At 42.6% G+C, this 14,257-nt stretch overlaps 1 protein-coding gene across 4 annotated transcripts in view; it reads right to left on the bottom strand.

The window, feature by feature from the left end:
* DNAJC6 (DnaJ heat shock protein family (Hsp40) member C6) overlaps positions 1-14,257 on the bottom strand; it is a 148,446-nt gene that overhangs the window by 11,409 nt on the left and 122,780 nt on the right. For 3 of the 4 annotated variants that reach the window (XM_037143748.2, XM_037143752.2, XM_037143751.2), the window contains 8 exons: positions 13,780-13,897; positions 12,425-12,504; positions 11,398-11,591; positions 11,205-11,285; positions 8,151-8,585; positions 5,286-5,420; positions 1,663-1,731; positions 509-643 (listed from right to left, as the gene is read on the bottom strand). In XM_037143748.2, coding sequence (XP_036999643.2) covers positions 509-643; positions 1,663-1,731; positions 5,286-5,420; positions 8,151-8,585; positions 11,205-11,285; positions 11,398-11,591; positions 12,425-12,504; positions 13,780-13,897 — 1,247 coding nt within the window. The remainder of the gene's footprint in view (positions 1-508; positions 644-1,662; positions 1,732-5,285; positions 5,421-8,150; positions 8,586-11,204; positions 11,286-11,397; positions 11,592-12,424; positions 12,505-13,779; positions 13,898-14,257) is intronic. The other variant, XM_037143750.2, reaches the window with a different exon arrangement.

Genomic DNA, 14,257 nt, shown 5'->3' with positions numbered 1-14,257 from the left:
GAACCGCCCATTCAAGTGACACTTACTCTCTAACGAAAATTAACATGTGGTGAAAACACCGCACAGAGAGTGAGCACGCGTGTGTGCAGTTTCGCAAGCTGACCGGGGAGCGCTGCAGTCAGTGACGAGAAGGGGGATGCCCGCGTGAGGACCTCGCGGGTAACGTCGGAAGAAGGCCTGTGCACAGCTGTGGCTCACGTCTGTCTGACCAGCCTCGTCTCTCAGCGATTCCCTACATGTTCGTTACTTTTGCTGCGGCCAAACTCTGTTGTCAGATGCTTCTGGAAGTTCTAACTTTATTCATGCTACTAACCCAAAATTAGGCATTGGAGAAATAGATTAATGGGGGTACATGCCAACCCCTTATTTGAAACCTGTTGTTGTTTTTAATCAGTCACAGGATTTAGAGTACATATAGCTTAAGATGATATAAGACTTTAGGTTCCAGCTGATTATAACACTAAAGATTTAGATTTGAGGTTTTGTAGCCATAAGTGAATATCTTAACCTGTTAGGCTTGTACCTAGTGCCCCAAGGTCAGCAAAAGGATCCAGAGTCTGGGGTTTGTTTTGATGGGTGGGAGTGCCATGCGAGGATCCCGTTGGGCTGGTGGCAGCTGACTTGCTTCCCATTCCAAAACCTCCTGGAAAGGAAATAAGATCATTGAAAATGAGTCAGCTGCCCAAGGCTAAAGGCTGAAATTCAGAAACTCAAACATACTGCTCATCTTGTCTCCAACCGCAAATGAGGACAGGATTTGGAAATACATTACAAGTTCGCTAGACCTCACTTTTCTGACGTAAGTGGAGAGTGGCTTGCGGCAGGGGCAGGGCACAAAGAAGGCATACGTTGTTTCCTGGCCACACCTGTGAGCTACTGCCCAGGTTACCTCTCCTGTCACCTGACTTCATTCTTTCTATGGAATTTGCACTAAGCCTGCATCTGAATTCTGGCTCTGCTGTTTCTTGGATGAGTAGCCCTGGGCACATTGTGTAACTTCTCTGAGTTCCAACATTTTCTTATTGGTTCAGTAAAGAAACAGGAACTGCTTCAGAAAGTTGCTGTGATGAGCACACTGTGTGCATATGTGTGTCATGTGCACAGTGCAGGAGATATGGTCACACACATGGCTCTCGACAAGTACCGTCTAGCATGAGGAAGACAACTTACTTATCAGAGACAAATCCAGCCTTAACCCAAGTCCTTTGTTAAGGAGGAGGACCATCCACATTATATAGCACCTACTCTACGCTAGAAACTGTCATGTGATTTCACTTAAACTGTACAACTGTGTGGGACAAGAATTATGATCACCACTTAGTAGAAAACAAAACTGAGATTCAAACTTGTAAAACAACAGCCAAGAGCTTCTAAGTGGCACAGTTAGATATATATCCAGATCCACCTCGTTCTAGTGTCAAAACACATATTCAGCAAATGAGACTGAGAAAAATAAAATAATGTATAACATATTATGTTACGGCATTGCCATGTCATCAAATGCAATGGGGAAGTCCTACCAGAACACGTCTTTAGGAAACATCAACACAAACTACATGGGTGGGGCTATGACACTCTGTAAGCACTCACTTATCTTGGATGAATGGTCATGCTTTAACAACTGGCTAAGTGTGCATGGAAAAATACCCTGCTGACCTTTACCTGGTTTAGCATGCCAGTCCCAACCTCCTGAAACATCTGGCTGAATGTTCACAGCAGGTGTACTCGAAGCTAAAAATTAGGAGAAACAGAGAATCAAAACAAGATAGCTTAGAGCCCACTTTTCTAAGTTCATATAGCTATTCCTTCTATGATGTTTAGCTAAGGAGAATCAGCTGTATAAGGATAATATACATTGAAATGCAAGTAATAAATAGGATGTCATAAGAAAGAATTTCTAAGGGACCTCTAAGTTCTGTCCATAAAATCACTGAGTAAAATACTGAGCAAATACTGAATATTAAAGTGGAATTTGAAACATACACATACTGATTGCCACCACCAACCAAAGGATCATTAATTCACCAAGATTAGCATTCCTGAGCCTTATATTTGTTTTCTTTGCTTAGTACAAACCAAGACATCTTGACCTTCCCACCATTAAGTTTAAAAAGAACATGCTATTATGAGTAATAGTAATTTTCTATTCTTATTCCACAGTAATTCCTGAAACCTGAGGTGTAAATTAGACCCTTTTTTTTTTTAACTAACATTTGCTGTCTGACTTTCTTTACACTCTGACTTTACTCTGATATCTTACTAGGATGAACTAGTAAGTTCATAGTAAGGCCAATAAGTTCAATGTTATAACTAATCAAACCCAAAATCATTATGACTACTTGCCATATGCAAGGTACCCTGCCAGGGAACAGAGAACTAAAAGACATATTGCCTGTTTTCAAAAAACTCAAAATCTGTTGGAGAGGGGGACACACAAATTGAAAGGTAATTACCTAACACTTGTATTCTCCCTGCCTTTTGTTACGGTTATTTTTTCCCTTCTAACACTGTGCCTCAGGTGCTTATCCTCTTTAGAGTAAATGTTCACTAAATATTTGTAGAGTGCAAAGGTAATATTTCCTGGTTTTAACAAAAGATGGTGGTGCTTTGGGGAATCTGAGGAAAATGACTCCAGGTTTCCACTTGCAGAGCCGGATGAAGAATGGGAACAGGCACCTTTTGCCGAGGTAGGGAAAGCTGGAGGCGGGCAATTCTGACCTCCCAGTCTGACATCGGGGGCTCACATATACGTTATCCTATATGAAGAATATGCAGCTGACCCACTAACAGTGGGATGATCATTGATTTCCAAGCAAGAAGGGTGGAAAATTCTTTTCACTCACTGGCAAGACACAGGCCAAAATGAGAAGCGTGGCTCCCAAAGGAAGGGGCATTAACTGGCCTGCACTGGGTAATGACCAGGTTCTAACCAGCTCATAAGACACAGAGAACCAGACCCAGAACTGCCAGGCTAAAGTACGAACATCAACACCCATGGGACATGAAAGGTGGTTCTCTTATGGAAATGATAAATTCAAAGTATTAAAATCAGGAAAACAGCCCTGACTGTTGTGGCTCAGTGGATGGAGCACTGGCCTGCAAACCAAAGGGTGTATGGTTTGATTTCTGGTCGGGTGCATGCCTGGGTTGCAGGCCAGGTCTCTAGTTGTGGGTGTATGAAAGGCAACCTATCAGTATTTCTCTCTTTCTCTTTCTCCCTCCTTTCCTCCTCCTTAAAAATAAATAAATGAAATCTTTTTTTAAAAAATCAGGAAAATACATAGCCTCATTAATTCTATCATTATGCATCTAAGAGGCTTAGGTAGGAAAAATGAGTTAGTTAATTTTATATTTATATATCAGAAAGATAGCTAGATAGCGCCTATTGTGTGCCAGTAATTCTTCCAAGCACAAGGGCAGCATTAATGAACAAAACAAACAAAATGCCTGCTTTGCTGGAAGAGACAACAAAAAATAAACATATCACTAAGTAAACTATTAAATATGTTGAAGTTGATAACTAACATGGAAAGGAAAATGCAGAGTAGGGGCAGGGGGATAAATTGTGACGTGAAATGGAGCAGCCAGAGCAGACCCCACTGAGAAGGTGACAGTTGGGCAAAGGTCAAAAACGGATCAGCCAGAGCAATAGCAAGTGGGCCAGCAGGGCGGGAATGGAGGGAACAAGAGGGAGAGAAGGGGAAATGAGGTCACTGGGGTTCCAGGGCACATAGGGCCTACGTGGGACATTTTGAGGACTTTGGCTCCCGTGCTGAGTGAAATCAGGAGCTCTTTTGAGTAGACCACCGATGTAACTTACGTTTTAAGTAAGTGAGCAAACCAGTAGCTCTAACCTCTATCCCCGCGTCTTTCTCTCCAGGGAAAACAACTTCCAGTCAGGAGATTCTCTTAGGCAGGCACTACTCAAGGGTGAGAGGAACATTTCTTGTATGTCATCCTGTGGGTCTTCCTCAAATCATTTGATATATAAGACTAACTGGAAATTACCTATAAAGGTTATTCTGAAATTGATTGATATTTTTAGTCAAGTTACAGTTTGACCAGTGTTGTGTAACAAATCTTCCTTTTGCATTTGCAAAACTTCCATGAGGTCAAGCTGATGAGTGGATGGCAGACTCCAGACAAGCTCAGGGTGCCTTCAACAATATGTCACTCTCTAGGTTGAGGCCAATAAAGTTCCATAGTCTTCAACATCAAGAATGGGACACAATTCTCTAGCTCAAAGCCATTTGTTCTTCACTGAAAGGCTCTAGTTTTAATCTGTTACCTACATGATATCCTATTGCTTACAAATGGATGTGATTGCTATTCTTTCCACACGACCTAAAGTCTCTAACATAAAACTAAAATGTGGGTTGCATATGTAATTTAAAATTTCATAGTTGTCACACTGAAAATGGTAAAAATTTAGGCATCAGTAAAATTAATTTTAGGGATGTATTTTATTTAGTTCAATATATTCAAACTATTAACAAGTGACCGATATAAAAACATTAATGAGATATTTTATATTCTTTGTACTAAGTGGCCACTTCCTATTAGACAGAATAGCTCTAATTCATCACAGTGTTGTATTCCTTTTTTTTTTAAGGGTTTATTTATTTATTTTCAGAGACAGGGAAAGAGAGGAAGAAAGAGAGGGGGAAAAACATCGATCAGTTGCCTTTCACACGTCCCCAACCAGGTCTTCAACCCAGGCATGTTCCCTGACCAGTAACCCAACCCATGACCCTTTGGTTCGCAAGCCAGTGCTCAGTCCACTAAGCTACACACAGCAGGGCATGGTGTTGTATTCTAAAGTCTGTCCTGTAGAAAACTAATTTTGTGAAATTCTCATATCACATTTTATTAACTGGACTCATATTTTTCACATTCCAAAGATTTCCCCAACTAGGATGTATCTTCTAATCAACTAAAAGTGACAGCATTTTTTTCTTCCTTATTAGTACTTAAAAAAAAAGAAACATCCTGTAACCAATGGTGTCATAATTCTGTGTATGTAGCTGTAATGCAAAAAAAGAATTCCACAGTCAAATAAGGTTTAGAAAAGCTGAGTAAAATAAAGTTAAGCAGATTTGTTTATGGTCTGGATAGACTTTTTAATACATTAGTAGGAAATGTTAATTTCCAAAAGAGAGAGATGCCTTATATAGCTTCTCCCCCGCCCCACCCAATACACCTACAGGATGCCTTTAAATCTAAGTACCTACTGATAACTTGTGGAAATCTATGTTCCACTGAACATAATGTAAAATACTCCTCACCATGCACTGTAGGTGAAGGACTTCTCGTAGGCTGAAGAAAAGGGTCGCTGGAAGCACTGGATGTGTTCAGAAAAGAGCCCAGCAGATCCTGACCCGATGGTTTAGAAGGTGCTCCAAATGGGTCAAAGGCGGTACCTAGAAAACAAAGGGAAAATGGATTTCTTTGTCCTACGAGTTCATTCATTCACTAAATATCGAAGAGTTGTCACTATTGCCAGGCCCTCGCCCAAATACCTGAAAAATTAGGATGATGTCTGCCTCCTGGGCCCATCTTACCCTTCAATTTCCTCCAGGGCTAGCAAGATTGTGAATGAACTAAGAAGACCAGAACTAAGTGGGCTGCTGAGGTTTCCAGCAACAATGCAGCAACACTAGCATTGTATCCTTCCTTAGGGTTAACATTGCCTTTCATAAAGAATACCTCAGAAGTGGTATTATTTTCATTCTACAATGAAATTGAAGTTGAAAAAGACAAGTCGCTTGCCCAACATCAAGTAATTAATAGGGCTGAAATTTGTGCTCAAGTCTTCTGACTCCAAATTCCAGGAACTTCCCAAAAGCACCTCATATTTCTCAAGGTGTGAAATGAATGTGAAGAAAACCACACAGAATGGCATGCATGTAATTGCCCTTTAATATCTCATTATTGGGCAAGAAACGAAACTCCTTCAGCTCTTTATAGTGAGATGGCACTTCCTACTAAGTAATCAACTAATGAGTTGATTGCCTCCTGTAGTGGGACTGACCTATTTAGGAATAGACAATTAGAATAAAAAAGTTAATGAATGAACCCCGCTCTCAAAGCCCAGGTAGGACATATGGTTTAATGTGTTCCGCTGCAACTTCATTGCCACAGTGCTCTCCTACAATCCACGGGGCAATGAATTAGCCTCGTGCAGCACTAGTAAATCAACTACCTGTCAGGCACTCTATTACACAAAGTATATCCCTTATCATTTAGAACTCACAAAATTTTATCCCTTCTGTCAAATGACAACACTGAGATTTACAGAGTATAAGAGGATACTACATTTAAGTTTGATGCCAACTAGTGGAGGAAGCTAAAATCTTCTATTGCTTGGTACACTTAACATATCAACTTATGTTAAATTAGAGGCATTCTCCAATAATTAAAAGTGAACTTCCCAATACCAAAGGTAAGAGCTCAAAATTTAGTCTTTATAACAATGCTGACAGGTAAATATTATCCCCTTTTACAACAGAGAAGATTAAGGTTTTATCAACAAGGCTACACAGATAGTTAAGTGTTGATCCTGGGATTCAAGTCCAGGCCTTTAATTCTGGACTATGTTCTTTCTACCATATTTTTTGGACTATAAGACACACCACCCCCCATTTGGGAGTAAATGGGGTTGCATCTTATAGTCTCAAAGTAGTTTACCTGGTTCACTGTGGGGGGCAGGGGTGGTGGTGGAGCCGGGTCACAGGTTATTAAATATTCTTCCTCTTGGGAGACAGAATTCTAGAGGAGAGTTCTAGATCTGGGTTTGCCACCAACCAGCTATGCATCCTTGGACAAGTCAATCAGTATATCTAGGCCTCAATTTTATTGTCTGTAACCTGAGGCACGGATTTTATCTAATGTCTCAGAGGGTCCTTCCAGTTCTGACACTGGAACAGAACTATGTACACAGAATTATCATGGATTAAATCATCCAAAGTCACTCGGGGTGCATGGTCTTAACAGGTGACCACAGAGTGCTATGCTATCTTGGATCCTGGGGATTTTTAATTTCATGATAGAGTTTTTATTCACTTTGGTGAGTAAGAACTAGATGGAAGGAAGTGAAGAAGAGGAGATATCCTGGGATCCAGGGCCCCTCACATCCTGGCTCCACCAGCAACATGTAGCAGCTTGAGCTCCAGCACCTACATTCAAGGATTCTGAGACTCACTCTTACAAAGAACGCCTCCAGTTGAGCTACCATGAATCAGCGCGAGCCAAGGCCTTCTGAGAAGTGAAGAATAAACTTGGGGAAAAAAGTTCCTACAGGTTACCATATACCTGGAACGCTGAGACAATTCTCTTTATTCTTTCTAATGTGATGTTATCTTGATAACAAGAAGCAACTAATTCTTAGAAGCTCTAATAGGCTTTTGTTTACTCAGCAACACTGTCTTGCAAATATCAAAAAACTGTGGATGTCCGGCCATGGGAAGGGTTGAGTCTCTAGCAAGATGAAGCTCACTGAGTCACATGCAGCTCCAGCTCCTTGCCTGGCACCAACAGCTCTGCTGTGGTCAGCAGTGCTGCCAGAATGAGTCCCCTAAATACATCTTGATGTAACCAAGTACTTCTCTGCACAGTCAAAGTGTATTCAGAAAACTATAATTCCAGGAAGGTGTTACAGGAAAAAGCAAGGGAAAGCTTGAAGTCAAATGGCCTACTTTTGGAAACTGGCCCCATCAATTTCTAACTGTATGAACAGTATGCTACTAATTTGACTCTAAGCCTCTATTTCCTTAACTATGATTGCACCTATTTAATGGGGTATTATAAAAACCGAATGTTTGGCATGAAATTCCATGTGCGCCAAATAGTCAAAACCCCACAAATATCAGATGTCATTATTAATAATAATTCATCAGTCTACATCTCTAAGCTCAGGTACCAAAGCCCTGAAAAAAAAATTAAAGTAAGGATGAGAAGCTCAAATATTCACTTTTACTCTGTCCTACATTCTATTTCCTCTTGTGTTCCCCATTTAAATAAAAATATAGACTTCTGAGGGACTTTCAGAGAGACCAGAAAAGTCTAGCTTATTAGGAAGGGTCAATTCTACCTGCTTGGCCCAAAGGTTCTATGCCAAAACTGAGAAGTACAGAGCAGCATGGAAAAATTACCTTCCCCCGCCCTCAGAGTTGGAGACGCAGAGGTGGACGTGGCAGACCGGCGTGGTGTTGACTGGGCAGATGCAGGTCCACTTGGATGAAACACGTCTTCCACCGTGGACTGTCCAGCCTGGGCAGGGCTGGCTGCACCTGCACCCCCAAACAGGTCACTGAGCAGTTCGGAGTTGGTGGGAGGAGCCACTGGTGCAGAGAAGTTCTTACTCACTGTAGACCCTTCCAAGCCCAGAAGGTCCACATCCTCGGGGGGTGGAGGGGCAGCTGGCTCCTGCTGCCTTTTGCTGGGCTTCTTGGTTCCATGATGTCTGTCATCAGTGGCACTGCCGTGTGGACTGGAAAGGGTCAGAAGTTCATCGTCCGATTGCTCACTTTCTTGATTCACTAGGGCAGCATGGTCTTCCTCACAGAATGATTTCTCCGATTTCTGATCTAAGAAAGGTCAGGATGCCAATAAATGTTAGCTACTGGCCACAGCATAGTTTTTAAAATTACGTGTGTATAGGTAAACACACGCACACACCCCAGAAAGACAGAAGGAGTGGTCCTGAGCAAACAATGCTCTCAGAACCTTTCCCATGGAAAACTTGATGTATTTCACTTTGCATTCGATCAGCATTTGTTGAACATCTGAGAGTCACTACAGCATAGGGGAAAAGAGCAGAAGACCTGGAGCCAGATAACCTGGGCTTGAATCCCAGCTCCACGACCTAAGTTACTTTACCTCTCAGTGCCCCAGTGTGCTCCCCCTCGAAACAGGGCCAATGCGCACTACCGAACCTAACTCACAGGGCTGCTTGGGCATTACAGGAGACGGGACGTAGGGGATGCTCAGATAAGTAGCAAGAAGTGAAGTATTTATGTCTCTTTATTAATAATGATCATTATTATTGTTGTTGTTATCTTCCAGGCACAATGCTGGGTGCTTTAGAAAACCATTATTTCCTATCCCTTTGCTGACTCCTCTCACTGTTTTATTTTTCCGTGTGGCCTGTAGCCAAAAACAAGGCTTTCTCCCACAGTCTGGAACCGAAGTGAACCACACACCTAGTACGTAAATAGAGGGAATGGCTCTGCTTAGGCTGGTGAAAGGAGATACTTTCAGCATAAAATAGGGATCAGGAAAGAGGCGACTTCTGAGAAGGAACAGAGAAGCTGCTCAGTGATTTTCCCAGGCCCTCCTTGAGACAGCCCCTCCTACGGAACTTTATTATTTAATGTCAGAAAGAGCCACGTTCCAAATCAAATACAGACCCACATTCCTGGTCCCCAATTCTGAAATGCAAAAAGCTATGGAAAGGTAAAGGTTCTCCTAAGGTTGGTGCAAACCAAGTAGGCAGAATAATCTGACCAGAGCTAATGTGAAAATACTTACAGTCTCCAAGAATTTTACTCGGGGTTACAACTTCTATGTTTCACTGCAGAAATGTGTCTGAGTACAGGCTGCCGGACATGACCTTGGGGATGCTAATTCACACACAGTCTGTCCCACATCACCTTTCCAAACAAATAAAAATCTGCATTCCTAAACACAACTGGCTCAGTGAAGTAGGGTAGGAAACTGTGCATTTGCACTAAAACCTGTTTCAGAGATTAACAGGAATGATTTCTGAATCACTTACTAAAATCACAGTAAGAGATAAACATGAAGTTTTGTTGAAAGCCCTGTGTGGGAAAGACAAGATTTCCCAAGTTTCCCATTTTTTTAGATGTTATTGGTCCTATTTCTGAGTGTAGGCCTTTCAGTTCAAAGGAATTCTATGAACAGTTTCTTTTGCCAACACAGGAAATTCTGTGTAGGCCATGGGAATACTGTCTTATGTTCACACAGCTGTGGAAGGTCCATCAAGAAAATGGTAAGCAGACCATTGCCAGAGCCAGTGTCCTATCTCTTTCACAGAGGACGTCTTTATTCTTAAATTCTACATTGAACCCTGCAGTTAACTTCAGCAAACTCTGAAGCAAGGATTGAGACAGCATAGGGACTTGGGCCTGGGGCCAAAGGAATACCGGATAGCCAGAAGAAACACCAGATAAAATAACGGCAGGAATGCAACCACCCCTCCATTTCCAGGTGTGGTAACTACTGTTCCACATGCACAATTAAGGTTTGCCTGCAATACAACCTTCCTAGGGCAGCAGTGATGAGCCACACGGCCATCTTGCCCTCACAGTGCAGGTGTAGAGATTGTTGCTAAGCAACTCAAAGGACAGAGGAAGTGGTCCAGACCTAACCCAGAAAAAATCCATGTCTTGCCCAACTTTTAATCATCCCTGCTTTATCCACAGCCTATTAAAAACAACCTAACAAAGCCACTCAAGGAGCGAGTCAGGAACCCTGTCCTTGCATGCTATCTCCCTCACACTTGCTTAAGTCCAATAAAATTTGTCTGGAAACATCTTGGGTGGTTCTTTTCGATTTCCAACTTGAGAAACCCATGGCCCCAATCCTTGGTGACAGGATGGCAGGTGGGTATCCATTAGAATGCCAGTGCCAGTCTACTGATGGCAGCAACTGGAAGTATTATGTTAGAAAGATCGTGAAACATTACCAGGTTTAGCAGAAAAGGACCCTGAGACAGAGCCTGATTTCGGCCGCAGCTGTTAAAGCGAGCAGCAGAGGCACAGGGCCGGTGTTTGCCTTCTCTGCGGCGAGGGAAGCTCAGCTCTGCCAGATTTTACATTTTCAGAATATTTAGCTGAGGGCAGGAGATAGAGTTCATTTGTTTGTCGTTGGTGTAAAGGAAGATCCTAATAAATATCATGCGTATTTGTAAACTCAGGAAAAATGTAATCTAAAATATACCACGCAGAGAGAAAAGGAAGCATTCAGCTTAAAATAGCCTCTGCATCAGTCTAACAGCAGTTATGGACTTGAAAGTAGGAGGCTGCTTAATTTGAAAAAGGAATGAGCCAAGAGAGTGACAAGTAAGGGGGAATGTGATGACTTCTAAGTGCTGCTTTACTTTAGGCTGCTTTGAGAACCAATCACCTTTATGAAAGAACCATGTGATTTAACCAACTATAACGTAAAGATATGCTCGGAAGTACCTTGCCAACAGAGAGTGGAAAAGAAGCCGCCTTGCCCAAAATGCCTGGGGTTGTCTGGAGGGATATCTATCGGAGCCTGTCCTGCAAGACAAGAGGCCATGCAGTGTCAAAAAAACACAGGAAGTAAGTCAGTGTGACTTATTAACAACACAGAGGCTTCCAGCTAAAAACACAACCATCAGGTGATTCTTACCTCCTAAGGCTATAGTATCTTGTTGCTCTTGGTGAGAAGAAAAGAGGATGCTGGGATTGATATCTTTTGTGCAATAATGTTCCCATGGTGGGGTCAAGTCTACCACTTTGTCGTGGGGCTGTAGTTCTACATCCAGAGTCACCTGAAATAGCTGAGGATATTTTTCTGGTACATCACATGCATCCAACTCAGGCCTAAATAGGAAAGTAAAAGAATATGATCAGTGAAAAACAATGGAATCAGTACAGTGTTCAGCACAGGAACCATTGGAGGCTGACTCCTAGGTTAACTCTGAGATGCATTTTCTAGGGAAAAGGCGATCATTAACCAGATAAATTACTTTACTGGTCTAAGCCTCAGTTCACTCCTCTAGAGTAAAGAGGAGAATAATGCCTACTCAGAGAACTTGGACACTACTACACATGAAAGTATTCTAGAAAGCAGGGGTGATACATGCAGCCAATATGTACCAGCATAGCCAAATCAGTTATTAATATAGTGAAATAGGCCCAAGGCCACCACCCTGAGCTCTCAGATGTCTACCCCGACCCTGATCCAGCAACTCCCACTCATCACCCCAGAGCCAGCCGCCTCCCTGAGTTCTCCAGACCACACTAAAATACAGCAACAGAGGGTTAATGTCTGATGAAAGGGGGTCTCCCAGGATCCTGCTCAATGCTATGGCCTGGAATCCACTCTGAAGGGCCAGTGCTCACATCGCACGACTGACCAAAGTGCCGCCCCACAAAGGGATACACAGATGCAAAGGATCACAGCACTGACACTTTGTTCCCTCTTGCTGCTGCGCATGGAATTTTAGGGATCTAGGCCTTTCTGTTTCAAGTCCTTTGAACCATTTGTGTTCAAGACAAATCAAAACCAGCCTCTCTGTTGCTAAGCTACATTCCCAGGCCTGCAGCAGACTCGGGGATGCTACCGCACAGCACTAATGAGCCTTGAACGACTGGCTCCCAGAAAATCCCAGCTGTTCTGATTGAAAAGGGTTTTCGGCCCTAGCAGCACTCACTTGGTGAACTTTAAAACTGTTGTTTCCACTGGTATGAATCCAGTATGAAACTGCAGCTGGAATATTTGAGTGTTGGTCACCTAAAAACACAGGAGAGAAGCACATTAAAATCAATCCGTGAAGAGGGAATCAGATCAAAAGATTATATTTTGGGGAGCCATGAACCTCCAATTGTTTCTAAGTCTGAGCCTTTGCTTATGATGAACATTAAATAAACCCCCTACTTGAAACAGGCTGAGCTTTGTTCTGGCCTTCCCCCTCCATGAACTCTGCCTCGGCAAGCCATTTCCTCACCTGCCAACGTCCATGTTCTTATGCACTGCTATATTTTGACTCATTCCATCCCTCCCATCTAGAATGCCCCTGTTCCAACCTGATAAGCTCACCCCCACCTTGTAAGGTCATAGCCCCTCCCTCCGTAGCCTTTCTGGGCCACCACTGGCTAAAACAAACCGCTCCCATTAGAACATCTAATCTGGTCTCTAGGAGGCAGTGCGCATTCGTACATGTGTGTGTCCCCTGCTAGTCTAAGTGTGTTAAAGACAAGGATACAGTCTTATTCTGGTCAGCCCTGAACTACGCAATGAATGGCACAGAGCAATTTAAACTGCAATTACTTGTAGCATTATTTGTAATATCCAAAAAGTGGCAATCATTCATATATCCACCAACGGATGAAGAGATTAATAAGAGGCAGTATTGCATACAATGGAATATTACTTGACTGTATAAAGAAATGAAATACTAATACACATACAACATAAATGAATCTCAAAAACATTATGCTAGGTAAAAAGAGCCAGTCACCAAAGACCATATATTGTATAATTCCATTTATATGAAATATCCAAAACAGACAAATCCTTAGAGACAAAAAATAGATCAGTGGTTGCCCAGAGGATAGGGAAGGGGAAATAGGCGGTGACTGCTAATGGGTGCAGGGCTTCTTTTGGGGGTGATGAAAATGTTCTGGATTCAGACAGAGCTTACAGCTGCACAACCCTTTGAAAATACTAAATACAAAGGGAATTATACACTTTAAAAGGGTGAATTTTATTGTAATAAAAAATTTTTTTAAATATCATTACTTAATCCCACATTCCCCAATAGAGATAGCCACCCTCACAAGGGTGACTAACTCTATTAGTGTTCAAGCTGGGTAGATCATAGCTTCTCTGAGCCTTAGTCCCCTCCCCTGTAAAATGAGGGAGATGGACATAAGCAATCTCTAAAGGCTCCTTCTGGGTCTAAATCCATAAGCCACTCAAGCCCAAAGTGATACTGAAGGAAAACTCTGAAACACTCCCACTGAAAGCTCAAAGGAACTTCCGCCGTGACCCTTCCTGAGACCATACCTTGGCCTGTAGCCGGCTCCCGATGGTTGATCTCAGGTGATACATGGAAACCACCACATCTCCTTGCACAGTGATGCTCAACGGAATGAAGATTTTCCCATCTTGGACACGGTATTCTCTTTAAACAGACAAGAACATACATGAAAGAGAGCCCAGTTTGGTACAATCACAGGTATAGTCCTCTGTGCTTTTGGCCGAGGGACCTATTGTTCGCCCAGGACTAGATCCAGAAATCATGTCCTATCTGAGCAAAGTAGGAGCACAGCCAGTGCCAGCTGGGTGCACAGTGGTTCCGCCATGGCAGGCGCTGGTCCGGTGCCTCGGCCTCTCTTGCCATCCCATTTGCACTTCCAGACACACAATCACCCGTCCCTACTTTGCAGATCTCATTTTCTTCAAATACATCTAGCCCTGATGTATCTGCCTTTCCCTAACTTTAAATTAATGGTAAAAACAAAGACAGAAAGAACAAAAAGTT

Source organism: Artibeus jamaicensis, unplaced genomic scaffold, assembly GCF_021234435.1.
Source record: "Artibeus jamaicensis isolate MK-2021 breed Jamaican fruit bat unplaced genomic scaffold, CSHL_Jam_final scaffold_1019, whole genome shotgun sequence".
Taxonomy (NCBI): Eukaryota; Metazoa; Chordata; class Mammalia; order Chiroptera; family Phyllostomidae; genus Artibeus; species Artibeus jamaicensis.
Note: the sequence above shows the minus strand (reverse complement) of the source record. Positions and strands in the feature narration are given on the sequence as shown.